Source organism: Anomaloglossus baeobatrachus, chromosome 5, assembly GCF_048569485.1.
Source record: "Anomaloglossus baeobatrachus isolate aAnoBae1 chromosome 5, aAnoBae1.hap1, whole genome shotgun sequence".
Classification (NCBI taxonomy): domain Eukaryota; kingdom Metazoa; phylum Chordata; class Amphibia; order Anura; family Aromobatidae; genus Anomaloglossus; species Anomaloglossus baeobatrachus.
Genome location: NC_134357.1, coordinates 122,864,592 through 122,884,698, shown reverse-complemented (window position 1 = coordinate 122,884,698; position 20,107 = coordinate 122,864,592). Strand labels below are relative to the sequence as shown.

Below are 20,107 nucleotides of genomic sequence, written 5' to 3'. Positions count from 1 at the left end.
GTCTGGACACAGGAGTGAAGAGTGCAGACGCAGAGTAGTGCTGCCTTGTAAACTGGGGCCTAGAGCTGGGATAGCTTGGCCCAGTGAAGCAAGGGGAGCAGAGAGGCACAGCAGAGACTCGGACATCGGAGTCTGTAGTTGCCAGGGCATAAAATCCATCCCTGGTAGCTGAATCCGGAGGGCAGGAGAGCTGTAAGCCCCCTGCCCCAGAAGCAATCTGAAGGTACAACTGCATCCCAAGGGCCTGGTGTGGGCTCCAGCAGAGAAGCACCAGAGAGGGCCTGCGCAGTCTACCACACAGAAGAGGGGACGAACAACAAGTCCCAGCAGCAAGAGGGCAATTGCGAACCCAAAGTGCAGTGTCCTAAAACAGCAGAGAAAGATTAAGGAGTAGGCCTCATACTCAACTGGCCAAAGATCACCCCAGGCACTTCCAGGCCGGCCGGATCATCTATACCATCTGTGACGGTCTCCCTGGACTAAGTTTCTGCCGAGTAAAAGAGGAGAAGGTAAAGAGACTACTGTTTGTGCCTGTTTCTTTCATTGCTTGTCGGCCCTGCACCGTGTTAGTCACGCAGCACCATAGACTTCCACAAGCACCAACTGTGCCCCGGGCATTGCTCCACCTGTGGGGAGCAGTACCAACATTGCTGCCATAACATCACCCCGGTGGCCTCACACAGCAGCGGCGGCTTAATAGCCGCATACCACAGGTGGCGTCACGAACACAAACATTAAAGTCATCAGCCACATATTCAACTGACACCCACCAGGGCCACGGAGCCGGGCCCAGCCACCACTGACTACCACCGGACTAGTCCGGCCCGGCACCGGGTGTCCCATAGCCCTGGGGTGGGCGAGTCAGCAGTAACTATTTTGACTGTTAGGCAGGGGCCACATAGGGACTAATGCGATTCTCGCATGACACTCGGCTCACGCTGGCAGTACAGCAGAGCCGAGTGTCATGCAAGTGTCCCTTCGACTGAGGTCTGATCATGCGATGGGACCTCAGCTTCGGGGGGTAGTGGGCTGGCACTGAGGAGTAGAGGGAGGGATTTATACCCCTCTCACCTCTGTAGTCGGCTATTGCCATTCTCGCACTGCACTCGCGGTACACCGGTGTACCGTGAGTGCAGTGCGATCTGTCTCTCGCCCCATAGACTTGAATGGGTGCGAAAGAAAGAGTCTTGCATTACAATCACAGTATGCTGCGATTGTTTTCTCGGTACGATTGGGGCCGAGAAAATAATCGCTCATTGGTGCTGGGACATAGGTTAATATTGGTCCAAGTGGAATGCGATGTTTTATCACATTCCACTCGGTCCAATTTTCATGTCGTGTGTTTTAGGCCTTATGCCTATGATACATATATAGTATTAGTTTTGCATCTTTCTCAGTCGCTACTAATTAATTAATATACTTTTTAATCAGCTATTACATGGGACGACATAGGCAACAATGCACTGGCATTTGAGAAACTCAGCTCTGCTACATTTTGTACAGTAGAATATATACACGCGGGAATACATTTATATTGTAATGCAGAAGTGAAGTATGAAAATATATTCTATATACAGTATTAATCCAGCATATTTATCAATCAGCATCAGTAAATACATACAACTTCCAGGCAGTCTACAATCTTGGAAAGCTTCTCCTCGGGTAAATCTTTTAATAGTGAAACGCTGGGGAAAAAAAAAATTATTAGAAAACAGTTATATTCTTGGAACAAGCATTTCAAATCTACTTTGACAGCTCTGTAATTCATTTGCCACTTCTTGTCTCTGTTCATAAAGATTTTTCTCCTACTCTTTCTCAGTAATGGAAGTTGCCCACACTTCTTAATGACTTCCTTAGAGTCAGTGCTGAGCGTTAGAGAAGACATCACATCTCTCCAGCACACGACTTGTAATAGGCAGCGACTCTGTGTCCCAGATACATAAAGATTATCCATAGTCTTGCCCTGTTCAGTGTCCTTTTTGGTACATTGCCATATAATAGTCTGCAGAGAGTTTAGGGAATTGCTCTGCCTGCAGGGGTCATTTAAGTTACCAACGTGCAGTTCAATGAAAATACCTTTCCTCTAAATTATATTTGCATTAGTCTACTAATAATGGAACCCATACTTCCTCCGAGCCTGGCATTATTAGCGTTAAGATTGTGGTATGATTAATAAGTCATCTGTCAGTTTACAGATAATGGCCGCTCAGTATGAAGTGCTGCTGCTCGCAGATAGCAATGGAAGTAAGCAGAAGATTACACTGACAGATGCACAGACCGCATTATAAGAAGATATATTTAAGCTTCGTAATGCAAACAAGAATGTACAGTGCATCTCTACCTCCTGTAACACTAGATTAACATTTAAAGTAAAATATACATATATAATTATTTAAAAAGTATTGATCCAAAGTTTATTTTTTTTTCTATAGCTCTCAAGCAGACCTTTAAAGCCTTATCCTAGATATATTATCAGTGACCAATTTTTGATAACCTAGATTTGTTTCGTTAGAAGAATGAGAACAATGGTATTATGGTAAATTATTTGTATTGAAGTTAATAACTGGTTCACTGAAAGGGAACAGGGGATGTTTATTAATGAAACACACTGTGATTGGATCACTATTAACTGTAGAGTACTAGAGGGGTCAGCATTGGGCCATCTTCTTTTTAATATATTTATTAATGTTTTTATAGAGGGTATTCAGTGTAAAGGCTGCTTTACATGCGTCGATATCTCGTGCAATCGCATTTGCGATTGCACCTGCCCCCATCGTTTGTGCGGCATGGGCAATTTGTTGCCCGTGTCGCACAATGTTGTAACCCCCCCGTCACACGTACTTACCTTCCAAACGATCTCGCTGTGGGCGGCGAACATCCTCTTCCTGAAGGGTAAGGGACGTTCGGCGTCACAGCGATGTCACACAGCAGCCGGCCAATAGTAGCGGAGGAGCGGAGATGAATGGGGCGTAAACATCCCGCCCACCTCTTTCCTTCCGCATTGCCAGCGGGACACAGGTAAGCTGCAGTTCAGCATTCCCGGGGTGTCACACGGAGCGATGTGTGCTGCCTCGGGAACGATGAACAACCGGCGCAGAGAAGGACGTGCGATTTTTACAAAATGAGCGACATGTCAACGAGCAACGATAAGGTGAGTATTTTTGCTCATTAACAGACACTCGTAGCTGTCACACTCTACGATATACGAAACGGCGCCGGATGTGCGTCACTTACGACGTGACCCCAATGACATATCGTTTGATATATCGTAGCGTATAAAGCCTGCTTTATGTTTCATTATCTGCAGATAATACTAAACTATACATGATATTCAATACGGGGGAATATAATTTACACAGGGATTTATGTAAGCCAGTACAGTACCGAGTTCATTCTAGTGATTATTTTACACCTAGGCTTGCAATGGAGACAAGGGGCCATCCTCTACATCTAGGAGAAAGAAGGTTTTAATCATAATCACAGAAAGTGATTCTTTAGTGTAAGAGCAGAGAGATTATGTAAGTCTCAGCCACATGATGTTGTAATGGTTGATGCTATGAAAATGTTCAAGGAAGTGCCTGGACACATTTGTTGAAAAATATCTTACAGGTTAGGGACATTCGATTCTGTGATGGAACATTGATCCAGGGAACTAGTCTGATCCTATTTGAAGTTGGGAATGCATTTCTCTCCTAATATGAGGCAACTAACATCTGCCTGAAGGGTGTTTTTCTTTCTCTTCCTCAACATGTTAGGCTGTAGGTTGAATATGATGTACTTCTTTCAGCCGTAAAGTTGTTTCTCTCAGCTGTAAAACTATGAACTTTGCAAGGGATAAATGGAAATGATTATGATTGCCGATCTGACTACGCAGGTTTTGTTTGTTGTCTGTTACCAAGGAGACACATTCAACTTAATAGGAGATGTAAAATAAAATAAAAAATATTTTTCAAAACCTATGTGAAAAGTTGTTTCCATTTTCACTTTAGATGTAATGCAGAAATAAGCCTTGTATTCTTATCCATATACTTTTATACTTTATTTCAGATATATATATATATATATATATATATATATATATATATATATATATATATATATATGTATGAGCATTATAAAGTAGAGTGCCAGAATAGATGTGCCAGAAGGCAGAGGCATAGTGTAAAAAACAGGGCTCAGATAAAGTTCATATATGTCTAGAAGTGGTTTCTCCACACTAATAACAGCTGATTAGCCAGCAGTCTACTGTGGATTTTCATTTAATTATGGAAACATTTATTTAATATAGATCTAGTCTTTTTTATGTAACTTTGGTACTGGATTACATCCTTTTCTACTGTTCATTTTAAAAAGACGTCAGCCTCTTTAGCCCCATTCGCAGACTACTGCCTGATTTGTTAAGCAGTAGCCTGTACCCTGCAACATTGGCAACTGCGAGGGATTTTATATTCTGGTCACAGTATGTAATTAGTCAACATAATTTGTGTCAAAGACAAAGATTAAACTGCATAATAGAATGCAATTTAATCAATTGGCTAATATATTCTTATTAATTAACGCAAAGCAAACATACAGTTTAAAGAGACTTACATAGATTGGGGTCTCATGCTTTTCTGTGCATATTTGCTGTTTATATAGGGTCACAGCGCAGTGTCTTATTTTAGAACACAAAAAAATGCTAGGTTGGTATAAAAAAATTGCATTAAATTACCTGCGGAGAAAGCTGAAATATTCCTGATGCTGAGCCTGTGCTGAACTCATCATAATGTTCTGGAAAACCTGCCTATCCAAGACCCAAATCTTGGCATCTGTTACAGCTGGAAAAAAATGCAATGTATGGATTACGTAAAATATTAGTCTTAGCCACTAATGCAAAATTTAAATAAATATTTCTTTAAGACTTGTCACTGACTTATATTGTATGAAGAAATCGTTACATTGAGATAGAACACATGTATCAGTTATAATGGAAGACAATCTCAAGTTCTTACTAGTATGTAAAGGGGTAAAATACCTCCAATTACAATTGTAGTATAGTTCTTCTGCTATACTATGCCTCTTACTTCATGTGCAGGGCATTGTAGATTAGGTAACCATGGTTACGTCCACTAATGTAGTTAGTTGCTCATGGTCATAACCATGGATACCTAATCAACAATACCATGCACATTAGGTAAAAAAAATTGTCTATATCAGGAAAACTATACTACATTTCTAATTGGAGGAATTTGCTAACTTTATTATTCTTACACCTACTATATATTAGGATGGGATCTTGGAGATGGGAATACCCCTATAAAGGATCTGTAATCAAAAATGTACCTACTGTTTAAATCAATTTTTTGCGCCACATGTATTTTTTAGCAATTCATTTTTTACTTATCACAATCTATTTTAAAAGAAAAATATAGATATCATTCAAAGTCCAAACTGGTCACTGGTTTACACGTAATCTTCTGATTGCTTTAGGAAAGTCACATATACATTAGCAGTAAAGAACAGACTTAAGCCTGCTTTACACGGGACGACCGATTGTGCGATTTCACAATCGATCGTACCCGTCCCCGTCGTTTTTGCGTCTCGGGCAAATCGCTGCCTGTGGCGCACAAACTCGTTTAACCCCCGTCACACATACTTACCTTCTGGATGACCTCGCTGTGGGCGACAAACATCCACTTCCTGAAGTGGGAGGGACGTTCGGCGTCACAGCGACGTCATACAGCCGCCGGCCAATAGAAGCGGAGGGGCGGAGATGAGCAGGATGTAAACATCCCACCCACCTCCTTCCTTCCGCATAGCCACCGGGAGCCGCGGGACGCAGGTAAGCTGCTGTTCATCGTTCCTGTGGTGTCACACGGAGCGGCGTGTGCTACCCCGGGAACGATGAGCAACTGGCGCAATTTTAATTAAACGAGATTGTGAAACCGAGCGACGAGTACACGACTCACAATTTGTGAGTGATACTGCGTCGCTCGGAGGTGTCACACAGCCCGACGTCACAAACTATACCCGATGTGCGTCACAAAAACCGTGACCCCGACAATCTATCACACGATAGATCGTCTCGTGTAAAGCACACTTTAGACCTTATCTTTTCATTCATTATTCATTGCTTATACAGCACCATTAACCATTTTACCATTTTACAGACATCATCACGATTGTCTTTAGTAAAGCTCAGAATCTAAATTCCTTATTAGTATGTCTTTATGAAGATGCTGGTGGAATTAGAACCTGCGACGCCAGCACTTTAAAGCAACTGTGCTAACCACTGAGCCACAGGACTGCACCTAACAAGGAGTTGCAAGCCTATATTCATAAGGGGTGATTTTGCTGGGTTTTTGGATCTTTTTTTTTGCTTTTTTGGTGTGTCATTTGTCTACAGTACATGTTTTAATAAAGTTAGTTTCATTTAACAAAAAAAGCAGCAAAAACACAAAAAAACACAACTAAAAAAAGCTCTCATTGCTTTCATTGGTGAAAAAATGCAGCAAAAATGCAGCATTTTGCTATTTCAGTAAAGACTGAAAGCAGTTGTGTATCTGTGTGTGCATAAGATTTGTGGAATCTCATAGGTTTTGCTGGTACTGTAAAAAGAAGCTTTTTATCAGTATTTCCATAATACCAATGAAAAATATGCAAAAAACGCAGCATAAACGCCTTGTGTGAACATAGCCTAATGCTACTGTGTCTGTGACCACACATAGTCAAGTCATGCATAGTTTCTTCTTTTTGGATTGTGAACAGGGAAGAAAGGGGCCTCTATCCTTCCGATATGAGCTAATACAGTTTTCAGGACTCTCTCTTATCAGTTATTTTTGGACATACACTGGGTGCAGAATTATTAGGCAAGTTGTATTTTAGAGGATTTTTTTTATTATTGATCAACAACTATGTCCTCAATCAACCCAAAAGACTCATAAATATCAAAGCTTAATATTTTTGGAAGTTGGAGTGTTTTATTTTTAGATTTGCCTATCTTAGGAGGATATCTGTTTGTGCAGATAACTATTACTGTGCAGAATTATTAGGCAACTTAATAAAAAATAAATATATTCCCATCTCACTTGTTTATTTTCACCAGGTAAACCAATATAACTGCACAAAATTTTGAAATAAACATTTCTAACATGCAAAAACAAAACACAAAAACATTAGTGACCAATATAGCCACCTTTCTTTATGATGACACTCAACAGCATACCATCCATAGATTCTGTCAGTTGCTTGATCTGTTTACGATCAACATTGCGTGCAGCAGCCACCACAGCCTCCCAGACACTGTTCCGAGAAGTGTACTGTTTTCCCTCCCTGTAGATCTCACATTTTATGAGGGACTACAGGTTTCTATGGGGTTCAGATCAGGTGAACAAGGGGGCCATGTCATTATTTTTTCATCTTTTAGACCTTTACTGGCCAGCCACGCTGTGGAGTAGTTGGATGCATGTGATGGAGCATTGTCCTGCATGAAAATCATGTTTTTCTTGAACGATACCAACTTCTTCCTGTACCACTGCTTGAAGATGTTGTCTTCCAGAAACTGTCAGTAGGTCACTACATCCTCAACCCAAAAAGGTCCTGTCACGGGCGGGGAGGACGCTACTGCGCTGCAGTCGCCAACGCTCGGGTCCGGCGCTGCTGCGATGGCTGATCGGTGGCTCGAGCGGTGGGCCAGATCCTGGGACTCGAGCGGCGCTCGTCGCCCGTGAGTGAAAGGGGTGGTTGGTTTGGGGGATTTAGTCCGTGACGCCACCCACGGGTCGTGGTGAAGATGGGCACCACCGCTGCTGGTGACGGGGATCCTGGGAGCGATGGTAGGGAGCAGCTGGGATGTTGTTTTCCCTCTCCGTTGGTAGGGGTCGGTGGTCCTGGGGCCCGATGATGTGACGGGGAGGCAGGGTTGGTGAGGTGCAGGGTTGCAGGGATAGCGCGGCGCGGTGCCGGATGGCACGGGTGTACTCACTCAGTAAGAAATGTACAAAGTCCTCGGTAAACCAAACGGCTGGATGGACGGATCCCGCAGCCGGCTGCTGTGTCTCTCCCCGGACAGGTGATGGCGGCTGTCTTTCCCTGCACTTTGATGTTCTCGTTCTGACTACTATGGATTCCCAACGGTAGTTCGCTCCCCGGTGTATGGGTACCGGAGGAGCCCGTTTGCCCGCAGACGCTGGCCCTTGGGTCTCTAGCCGTAGGCGGTAGCTGTATACCCTCATGGTGGGGGCTGTTGCCTTCAATCGGGACTTTTGCTGTTAGGGTTCCGCTGGGTTCTGGTCACATTCGGACTTGACTATTGTCGGCGGCTCCAAGCCTAGTCGGGGTCCGATGGCCCTGCCTGTGTGTGCTGGCTTCACTTCGCTCCCCGGTTGGTACCGGCGGGCTGTCGCCCGACCCCGGTCCTACGGTTCTGCGTTGCTCCACCACTCCTGCAGACGGCCACCACCGTCTGCCAACCTTGCTGTCAGTGCCTGGGCCACAAACCCAGACACCCAAGTGCTCTTTCCTCTCACTTCAAACTCCAACACTCAACTCTCACTTTTTCCGCCTCCAGGCCTGTGAACTCCTCGGTGGGTGGGGCCAACCGCTTGGCTCCGCCCCACCTGGTGTGGACATCAGACACTGGAGGGAGGCAACAAGGGTTTTTGTTTGGCTGGTGTCCCTGTCTGATGGGGGTGGAGGTGTTTGTATGTTATCTGTGACGACCTGGCTAGGCCAGGGCGCCACATTCCCCCTTGGTGAAATGCAGACCGTCCGCGGGTTGCCCGTCTATCACCGGTTTTATTTTTCTTTTCAAAACTGTAAGAAATATAAATAACATGTAAACATTTTCAAAACATAAGCATGTTTGTGATGACACTTGAACGTTACACATATATAACAAGAACATTTTTAATAATAATAGACGGACGTACGGATGTCTTCCGCTCTCCCACCCAAGCAACCTAGCCCTGATGCTACCCCTAACAAGGGGGCAGCACCCCTTGACCCCAGTCCAGGTTCAGGCTGCTCGAGCGGGAACGGGTACAGTTACTCGCACCCAGCTGTCACTTCAGGGGACCCCACGTCCAGGGGGACACCTGACCCCCGGAGGATGGCCACCGGTCCTGGTGGTGGCCGGGCCCCAGCCTGCTCTGCTGCGGGCCCTTCCTCCAATCTGCCTCTCCGGAGGCGGCTCCGATGGAAAATCACCCCTCAACTTATTTACAAGCCCACAAGTTCGTGGGTGGCCTACCAGTTCTCAGCCATGTCCATGAGTAGTCTCTCATGCAGGGGGTGTAAAAGCACACAGGGTCCCTCCGGGAACAACTTGCCGGCGACGGCCGGAATAATCACATGGACAATCAGATGAAGGTTCACAGTTCATTAAAGTCATTCAATCAAACTGCTGAGGGTCCCAACGGGGGACAACTGCTTCCCTGTCCCAGTATGGGGCATTGGCAGACCCCTGCGCCCGGGTCGGGCCCCGCTGGACCGCACCCACACCAGCCACTACCGGTTCTCTTTCGTGGGGGTCCTGCGGTGACATGGCCTGGACTGCGGATTTGCAGTTGCGGCCCGGTGCTGCCTCAGCCGAGGGGGACTCAGGGTTAGCTGACCTCACTGGTTGAGCCTTCGGGCCAGCAGCGGCCGGTTCTTCCACGGCCGGGCGGACTGCCGGAGCCGGGACGGCTTCAGGTGCAGCCACTTCCGGGGCCGATGGCTCCTTGTCGCGGACGGCTACTTCCCAGTAGCGAGAGGGACACAGGCCGTTCCCGAACAACACCCCCAGGCCGGTCCTCTAGGGCGGACGGGTGGGATTTCGCTACCGGTGTTGGGGGACCGAGCGGAGGGGCGACAGCAGCCGGATGGCGGGGGAAGCAGGAGGGTGAGCGGGCGCAGGCTGGACCCCTCAGCCGCAGCGGCCGGTCCTTCTCGGACATACACTTACCCGCTCCTCCAACTCTGTCTCCACTCGCGTGTCCACATGGCCGCCGCCACTTCCTCCATCTCATAATAGCAAGATAAAGCACAGCCACAGTGTAGGAGATGTTGAGGTGCACTTGTAGGTTTCCACACCATATGTCCAGAGAATTAGAAACAAGGCACTCTCAAATGGTGATACAAATGAAGAATTTATTCCATAAGTCTTAAAGCAACATGTGACGTTTCGGCCGGTTGGCCTTCATCAAACAACTTGTTATTAAGACTGTCAGGGTAGTAGTAAAGGCAGTGGTATCCACCACTATGCTGCATACTAATTTCTGCAGCAAAAAGAAGTAGCATGTCACTTCTTTTCTGCATTTTTCTGCATTTTTCCCATAACAATGTTAAAAAACCACAGGGACAAAACTGCAGGCAAAAACTCGGTAAATCCGCACCAAAAATGCAACATAACGCGGTAAAACCGCATGCCTTTTTGGTGAGGTTTTTCCGCAGGTAGGTGCATTTTTCTGCCAGAAGGTGCGTTTTTCGATGGAGAAACAAATCCGCAGTGTGCGCACATAGCTACATTGTGGTGCTTTCTCTTTTTTTTCAATTTGACAATGTGGCCCATTGTCAAATTGAAAAATACAAATACAAAAAAGGTTGTGCATCCCTGGTTTTGAACTTTCTTCCATATAAATTACTGTATATACCTACTGCTTAAAACTTACTATTTCTATAGAAGAGAGATAAATATTTTTAAAAATAAATATGATCGGTCACCATTTAGCCTCCTTACTAAAACACAAACAACACTTTTTGTGATCAATTCATATAGGTATGCGACTGTAGCGCCCCACGGGGCCTAAGGGGTTACTCGTCACCGGGCCAGTGGATTCGTGGGGTTGCTGTGGCCTGACCCGGCTCCGTGGCCCCATCAGTTACATGTAAAGGACAAACAAACAGGTGCAAGATAAATAGGGGGATGGAAGGAGGGCGAAGGGTTCCTGGGAAGCATGTCACCGGTTGCAGTGGTGACTGGGGTCTCGGCCTCCTCTGCCGCCAACCCTTCCTGCACCTTTTCCTCTTCCAGGGGCGGTGTTGGATGGGAATGGGGGATGCTTTGCAGTGCCACCCGTGGCGTGCAGCCAGGAATTAGCCACCGCTGCGAGATGTTGCTTTCCTCCAGGGCTGATGTTAAGGCAGCACAGATAGTCCAGCTCCCGACAGGTGGAGTGAGCCCCAGGAAGGATGAGGACTATGGGGACGGCTCATGGCACCGAAGCGTGGGGCGGCGGTGCCGGCTATGAAAAGGACGACACAGGGGGCTGCGGTTCAAAGTTCCGTTTACTCATAGTTCTTAAGGTGCCCCGGAGGTGCCGCTCTCCACTGCCATGGATGGACTCCAGCCGGTCCTGGGTGAATCAGAGGCAATCACCGGTGTTTGTAGAAATGTGTGAGAACTTCCTCCTTGCACTGACACACGGTTCCCCATAGCTGAAGCAATTTGGGGACCCCGCTGTTGGTGTTAAGTGTCCCAACCCATATGCAGGTGACGCGGGTCCTCGTCATGGGGTCCGACTGTAGCCCTGACCCCCAGATGCGATATGTCACTGTGCTCCGGGAAAGTGGGTACTGGACGATGGGACATGAAATCCCCATCTCCTGCAGATTTGTTGGAGTCCGTGAAGGTGTTCCCAACCGAGGGTCCTGCACCCCGACTTGTGCTGGCACTGTGGGAACGGTTAGGCTCGACTTGAGCTACCATCTCCTCTAGACTCAACATATCCACCCACCAGCTGCCTCTGTCTCTCGCCCTCTTTCAGTCTCATTCCTGCAGACTCAGTGCGGTGTTCTGGCCCCTGGCCAGTGTGGTGTTGTGTCCCCTGGCCCTGGGACTATCTCCACCTATCTTCTGTCCCAGGGCCAGCCTGTTTAATGCTGCTTTCTCAAGGCTGTTTGCTCTGTTCTCTGTCCTGGGCCGTTTTCTGACTAAAAGTGAAACTGTTGGTCTTTCTACTCACTGAGAGAAGCCCCCACCTCAGGAATGACTCAGTGGTGCTGGGGATTACCCGTTGCTATGGTGCTGACCTGCAGTCTAGCTTCCTGTGTGTGGTGACTCATGCTAGATATTTGTGTAAAGTCTCAGAAACCAGTGATTAACCTCTTCCCACCCTCGAGAGAATTATAACTTAAAACAGATGCAATACTCTGTGGCGACTGAATCTTCAGGGGCGCCACATGTACATAAATGTTGCACCAAGAAAAGAAGTAAAGTGGTTGTTGAGAAAACCGGGCAGCACACACACCTTTTAGACTCCAGTAAAAGGAAGTTTTAAAAAGCTGTCCAACATTTTTCAAATTATTCATAAAGCATAGAATGAAATAAAATAACAAAATGACTATTACCTGCCTAATCCCTGAAACTATAGCACTGTAATTCAATGGTACCACTATCCAGTTCTTATAAACTGCCTGTCCTGCACCGATGATATACCAACTGATCTACCATGACTGCCTGTGAAATTGATTGGCTACTCTGTTACATGCTCGTGGTGGGCATCACTGTAGGACAGTTCAAAAATATTGGTGGAGCTGTGGAGAATTTAGGAGTTTATACTCATTTTATTATTTGATTGAATTCCCTGTTTGTGGCTTTAAAAAAATACATTAGTAAACCAAAATGGTTATAAAAAGTGATGAGCGTGAACTACCATACTCAGGTGCTCGATACTCATTGAGATTAGAACAGTTGGAAAAATGCTTGAGTTCCCCATTGACTTCCATTATGATTGGGTGGTCTAGTCGCATTCATCCAAGCATCCAACTGTTCATTACCGAGCATGGTAGTGCTCACTAATCACTAGTGATAAACTATTTTTTTATGCTATTAGTATGACTACATGCATTAAAGTTGTTTTGTACATCTGTATCTTTACCCATAATCCCCTTAGGGCCCATATACATAGGTATTAGGTATATAACATATTGTGATGTATGGATCTAAAAAAAAGTATTCACAGAATTTGGGGGGCCACACTATACCTCTCTGAATTGTATGTATTATACTAAGGCACACAGAGGTTTTCCTGTACTGTATAAATATGCTTATGCAAGAATATGGTAGGCTTATTGAGACATACTGAGCATGAATGCATCCATATTACAGGTGTGTTTTGGCATGTGATGAGGCAACTTTTCTCTTTGTATTGCAAAGCATGATTACTATATTGTCATACATTGCGTTATCTATATACGGGCCTCCTATATTTGGACTCGTCAAAGCGCTATCAGCGCGAAACAGGCTGTCGTCCACTCTCCGTCCCCCGCACTCCTCCCTCTCCCCACTGCTCCTGTATTTGTCTGCAACCGCAAAATAAAGTTACTTGCCGTTCACAGAGTGAGTTGCCGCTTTCTCTTCTTTGGATGACTGAATTCCTCACTTCACTGCTCGCTGAGCACCACTCTGCAAGGCACCAACACAGGCGCACATGCAGTCCAGGATCAGCTGATCTTCACTGAACTGTGAGTACGGCTCCACTGCCCGGCATTATTGCTCTGCAGTGCCCGACCCTCCTCTACAACTATATACCTCCTATATTCTATATTGGCATAGTTGCACTTGTATATTAATTTAATACTGTAGTCTTGCTGGCATTATACTTTATTTTCTGCATTGTGCATGGAGGAAGATGGCCGCCCCTGAGCCATGCACCCTTATCTACCCATCTTTCCAAGGCAAATTTTAATTAGACCTAAGCCTGAATGTTATCTTTTCTCCCATTCACTTGAGGCCAGATTAGGCATATAGCATGGTGTCACTAGAGATAGGGTCCATCCATATAAAGACACATTGTCACTGGCGGATGGCTCATACATTTTTTAATTAAAAGCTGTTATGTAAGTACTTCCATTTTTAGTATACAGTATATGTGTAGGACTGGTAGAATTGTTGCATTCATTAATTGCAGTGAGCTGATGAGTAGTCTAAGTATGTAAGTTTGTATATTAGTAACAACATGCATGCACCAGCGCATTAATGTAATGCTATAGGAGGTCTGGCCTTATTCTAGCGTATATGCATTATTATGCTGTGTTTTACTATTGAACACCACTTATAAATTATTTTTAATACATTTAATATGTGTATGTCTAGAATTAAAGTCAGACAAGTCCAAAAAATAGGGAAGACCTTCAATTCTCAGGACCCAGTTCATCAACCATGTCCTTAATCTGTGTTAATTGAACAGAAACCCTAAGAACTGCTTCTTCACTGGCCGGCATCCCCTATTCGTCTTTTGATTATCTGACCTGGACTCATGTGAAGTTGTAACAGACTGGCTAATCAAAAGAAGATTGGCGGATGTTGGCAGTTAAAGAGGTTGTTCCCAGGGCGCTTCTTCAGCGACCAAAAATTATTGACATGTCGATAGACCGGGTCTGGAGAATCAATTTTCACCAACTCTGACCTTCAATTCTCATACTGTCATAGCTATCCATAGGGGACAAATTTGTGATTTACGATCATTCAGATAGGTGTGAATGTACCTTTACCCTAAAGAAGATGTAAAATAATATAAAAGATTGAGTGCAGCATTTTTACTCTGCGTCTATAACCGGTGAACCACAGAAAATAAAATCCATGTTTTGTTGCTCAGAGAAGGTTAATTAAAATCAAATAAGACACGATGAACAATGTTATGGGGATTACAACTTAATGAAAAAAGAAAAGGATGCAGGGACGTAGATATTCCTGATATATTGTTTATTGTTTTTTTGTGTGGAGTATGATTATGGTTAGCCGTGGTAATGACTCATACCTTTCACAGTGGCTGTTCTTTTGCAGTTATAGAGAATTGCTAATTCCCCAAAAGCAGTCCCAGGATGCATCTGCCCTAGCAGCCGACTGTTCTGAATAACATCAAGCAGGCCCTCTGCAAGAAAGAAATAATCACATTAACCGGCAAGTATTCTTCAACCACAGTGTAGGTTTAACTAGAGCATATATAGATATATGGAAGAGTGCACAAAGAGGAAACGCTGAGCAACAGAAATCAAGCATAGTATTAAGAGAATGCATAATGTGCAATCCTATGTAAAATCACATATAAGACATTGTGGATAGCAGAAAGACAAGGGGAACCAAAACCAAAATTAACATTAATTTGGCAATCTCACAAAAGGTACAAAAGAGAAAACTGAGTAATACATTTTCTTAAAAAGCTTCACCTGCCTATACTGAATAATTCACAATAAAAATCCAGGATAATTGTGGTATACTCCGCGCTGCTGTACAAAGAAACACTCCAGAAAATAAAAGCAATGTGGATGGTTTATTCTACGCGTTTCTAAGAGATCCCCTCTTCTTCCTCAGGAAAATCCACCGATCCATGTTCGGTGGATTTTCCTGAGGAAGAAGAGGGGATATCTCTTTGAAACACGTAAAATAAACCATCCACATTGCTTTTATTTCTTTAATGTTTCTTTGTACAGCAGCGCGGAGTATACCACAATTATCCTGGTTTTTGTTTTGCTTCTGCCTTTGGCATGTGGCATCGACTTCAGCTGTTATATGTCTCTACTGGTTGTGAGTCTCACAACCATTCCAGGTGAGTCGTTTTCCTATTACAAAGTCACCATATTTTACACTGGTAAGACCCTATTGTGCTCCTTATATCCACAGCTTGTTTCCTGATTTACAATGATATACAGTACAGACCAAAAGTTTGGACACACCTTTTCATTCAAAGAGTTTTCTTTATTTTCATGACTCTGAAAACTGTAGATTCACATTGAAGGCATCAAAACTATGAATTAACATATGTGGAATGAAATACTTAACAAAAAAAGTGTGAAACAATTGAAAATATGTCTTATATTCTAGGTTCTTCAAAGTAGCCACCTTTTGCTTTGATTACTGCTTTGCACACTCTTGGCATTCTCTTGATGAGCTTCAAGAGGTAGTCACCATAAATGGTCTTCCAACAGTCTTAAAGGAGTTCCCAGAGATGCTTAGAACTTGTTGGCCCTTTTGCCTTCACTCTGCGGTCCAGCTCACCCCAAACCATCTCGATTATGTTCAGGTCTGGTGACTGTGGAGGCCAGGTCATCTGGCGTAGCAACCCATCACTCTCCTTCTTAGTCAAATAGCCCTTACACAGCCTGGAGGTGTATTTGGGCTCATTTTCCTGTTGAAAAATAAATGATGGTCCAACTAAACGCAAACCGGATGGAATAGCATGTCGCTGCAAGATGCTGTGGTAGCCATGCTGGTTCAGTATGCTTCAATTTTGAATAAATCCCCAACAGTGTCACCAGCAAAGCACCCTCACACTATCACACCTCCTCCATAATTCACGGTGGGAACCAGGCATGTAGAGTCCATCCGTTCACTTTTTCTGCGTCGCACAAACACAGTTGTTGGATTCAAAGATCTCAAATTTGGACTCATCAGACGCACAGATTTCCACTGGTCTAATGTCCATTCCTTTTGTTCTTTAGTCTCTTCTGCTTGTTACCTGTCCTTAGCAGTGGTTTCCTAGCAGCTATTTTACCATGAAGGCCTGCTGCACAAAGTCTCCTCTTAATAGTTGTTCTAGAGAAGTATCTGTTACTAGAACGCTGTGTGGCATTGACCTAGTCTTTAATCTGAGCTGCTGTTAACATGCGATTTCTGAGGCTGGTGACTTGGATAAACTTATCCTCCGCAGCAGAGGTGACTCTTGGTCTTCCTTTCCTGGGGCGGTCCTCATGTGAGCCAGTTTTTTTTGTAGCGTTTGATGGTTTTTGCCACTGTACTTGGGGACACTTTCAAAGTTTTCCCAATTTTTCGGACTGACTGAACTTAATTTCTTAAAGTAATGATGGCCACTCGTTTTTCTTTACTAAGCTGCTTTTTTCTTGCCATAATACAAATTTTAACAGTCTATTCAGTAGGACTATCAGCTGTGTATCCACCAGACTTCTGCACAACACAACTGATGGTCCCAACGCCATCTATAAGGCAAGAAATCCCACTTATTAAACCTGACAGGGCACACCTGTGAAGTGAAAACCATTTTCGGTGACTACCTCTTGAAGCTCATCAAGAGAATGCCAAGAGTGTGCAAAGTAGTAATCAAAGCAAAAGGTGGCTACTTTGAAGAACCTAGAATATAAGACATATTCTCAATTGTTTCACACTTTTTGTTAAGTATTTCATTCCACTTGTGTTACTTCATAGTTTTGATGCCTTCAATGTGAATCTACAATTTTCAGAGTCATGGAAATAAAAAAAACTCTTTGAATGAGGTGTGTCCAAACGTTTGGTCTGTACTATAGATAAATTGCTTAAATATTGAATCACAAACTATAACACACATTACTCTATATAGGAAATGGCGACATTTTCAGACAGTTTTGTCTCTCTAGTTAGCATCTTTATAAAAACAGCAATGTGCAGTAGCCAAGAGGTTCATTCACACCTTAGTCTTTCATGATATGTGTGCTGATAGTGTTATTTACTAACACATAATATTCCATTGGGCTATTTATGCCTCAGGATTATTTTGCTATCTTGATGGTCCACGTGGAAAAACACACAAAAATATCTCCCACTTTGGTCCAATTTTGGGATTAATTTTGCCCATTCATGTGAATGGATCAGTGAAAAAAGTGGACAGCACAGTAATTGCAATTGGATCCAGCGCACTGTTGAAAACTGGTTCATTTTTATGCACACAAAGAAAAAAAAATGACGTGAATTTGCCCTGAATGATCCTAGAGCCAGCATATTAAAGGGAATGTGCCATGCAAAAAACGCTATTAACTTGCAGTTATAGGATTGATTGACAGATTTATAGTGTTCTAGAGCCTCGCTGCCAGGAGAAAATTAATTTTATTCCTCGCAGTAACATTGGGTTTTCAGTCATAGAGGCGCAGCCGGTGTACTTCAGTCACTGCTCTGTACAAAGTAAAGAGCAGCTGTGACCGCACCCCTGGTCTGCCTGGCAGCCGGCTCTGTGCTGATTGAATGCTGGTCGGGCTGTCAGTCAGTGTCGGGGGTGCGATTAAGGCCCGTTTCACACATCCGGATCCGGCACGCATGCAGTACGGTACATTCATTTACAGTGGAATCGCGACAGCATGCAGTTGTGTGCTTCATGCACAACCACATTTGTCCGCATGGTGTCGCGCTTCCACTGTAAATGAATATACTGCAATGCATGCGTGCCAGATCCGGCATCCAGCGAAATGCCAGATGTGTGAAACGGGCCTAAGTTGTCATTCACTATGCACTAAGCAGTGAGTTCGCCACTATGACTAAAATCCCAAGGCTACTGGAAGAAATAAAGTTAATTTCTTCCCAGCAAGGGAGCTCTCAGCGTGGCAGCCACACAGCATTAGAACACTATTAACCTTCAGATCAAGTGTTAAATTCATGTCTTTTGAAAGGATGGTTGGGTCAATTAATTTTTTTAAAACCAATCAGAAGAGAGTAAAGTAATGAAGGAAGTATTACTGTACCAATTCCTCACCCCTTATACTCCATGTTTACTGGGTCCCCCACTGGTTTCTGTGCCTTCTACTCTGTCTGGACAGACCTGTGACCTTTAAGGCTGCTTTACACGGTACGACCGATTGTGCAATTTCACAATCGATTGTACCCGCCCCCGTCCTTTTTCCGTCACGGGCAAATCGCTGCCCGTGGAGCACAAAGTCGGTAACCCCTGTCACACGCACTTACCTCTCGTGCGACCTCGCTGTGGGCGGCGAACATCCACTTCCTGGAGTGGGAGGGACGATCGGCGTCACAGCGACATCACACGGCCGCCGGCCAATAGAAGCGGAGGGGCGGAGATGAGTGGGATGTAAACATCCCACCCACCTCCTTAATTCCACATAGCCGGCGAGAGCCGTGGGTCGCAGGTGAGCTGCTGTTCATCGTTCCTGGGGTGTCACACGGAGCGGCGTGTGCTACCTCGGGAACGATGAACAATTAAATTAAACGATATTATGAAACCTAACGAGCAGTACACGACTCACGATTTGTGAGCGATACTGCGTCGCTAGGAGGTGTCACACAGGCCGGCATCGCAAGCAATGCCAGATGTGCGTCACAAAAACCGTGACCCCGACGATCTATCGCACGATAGATCTTCTGGTGTAAAGCAGCCTTTAGAGTCACTCGCTTCCATAGTGGTCACATGTTCGCTGCAGGCCAATCACAAGACTCAATGATGACTTCCTGATTATGTGGCCAGTGATTGGCTGATGCTGATATTTGTTTGTTCAAATGAAGCATGAAGAGACTGGGAAATTTTGGTACAGGAGCAACAGGGGATGACTAAGGAGAGTGTTATTTAATATTTCACACCATTCCGAGAGGTTTTTGAACACAACAAAATGGCCAGACAAACTCTTTAAAGGGATAATCCTGGAATGCACAGATAGTGCTCATAAATAGATGCAATTTAGCAATTTACTACTTATTAAACTTTTCAGCTATTCTTGAGAAATTAACACTTTACTTTTGTTTACAGCTAATTGCCTTCAAGATCGACCACCACTTTTAGACCCAACTTAGCACTTACAGGCTCTTTTCAATTGAGATTGACGGCACTATTTTGAAGCTGGTCAGTATCACTGGAGTACGCTGTGTCCTCCTAATTCTGGATGCCTTCAGAGCAGTACTTACAAGCTAGACAGCAGTGACGTTTGATCTCCTAGACATTGAGTTGTAAGTGTGACGCCCTGGCAAAACCAGGTTGTCACAGGAGACTGCATCCATATTCAAGATGCAGGATCCCCTCCTCCTTGTCCTACCAACACAACCCCCCACACAGGTACAAACACCAGCCACAAAGCCTAGTCACCCCCCAGGACAATAGGGACACACCAGTGGACGGGGCCAGGCAGATGGTGATGCCCACCTAGGGGATCTGAGGTGTCAGGGGAGGGAACATGTCAGTGTGTAGTAGAGAGAGGAAGCAAGAGAAGTGAAGTGGTAGTCGGGGGTTGTAGCTCCCGGACTACCGGACTACCTGAGCTGACTAGGTGGCAGACAGCTGAGCAGAGCCACAAGCAACGGAGATCCGGTCGCGGGAGACCTTAAGTGGACCGGGGCAGGGTTGTAGTCTGCCGGTGCCGACAGCGGGAATCCGGTCCGGAGGCTGTGCACAGTCGGGGTACCTGGACCCCAGGGCAAGAACAGCTGCAGGCACCTTGT

General features: G+C 44.9%; 1 protein-coding gene across 1 annotated transcript in view; it reads right to left on the bottom strand.

Annotated features, from left to right (window-relative positions):
* The window catches only part of LOC142310954 (cGMP-dependent protein kinase 2-like), a 321,185-nt gene that overhangs the window by 199,341 nt on the left and 101,737 nt on the right, over positions 1-20,107 (bottom strand). The window contains exons 4-6 of the mRNA XM_075348830.1: positions 14,721-14,834; positions 4,712-4,817; positions 1,622-1,685 (exon numbers count right to left, since the gene is read on the bottom strand). Of these exons, the coding sequence (XP_075204945.1) occupies positions 1,622-1,685; positions 4,712-4,817; positions 14,721-14,834 (284 nt within the window). The remainder of the gene's footprint in view (positions 1-1,621; positions 1,686-4,711; positions 4,818-14,720; positions 14,835-20,107) is intronic.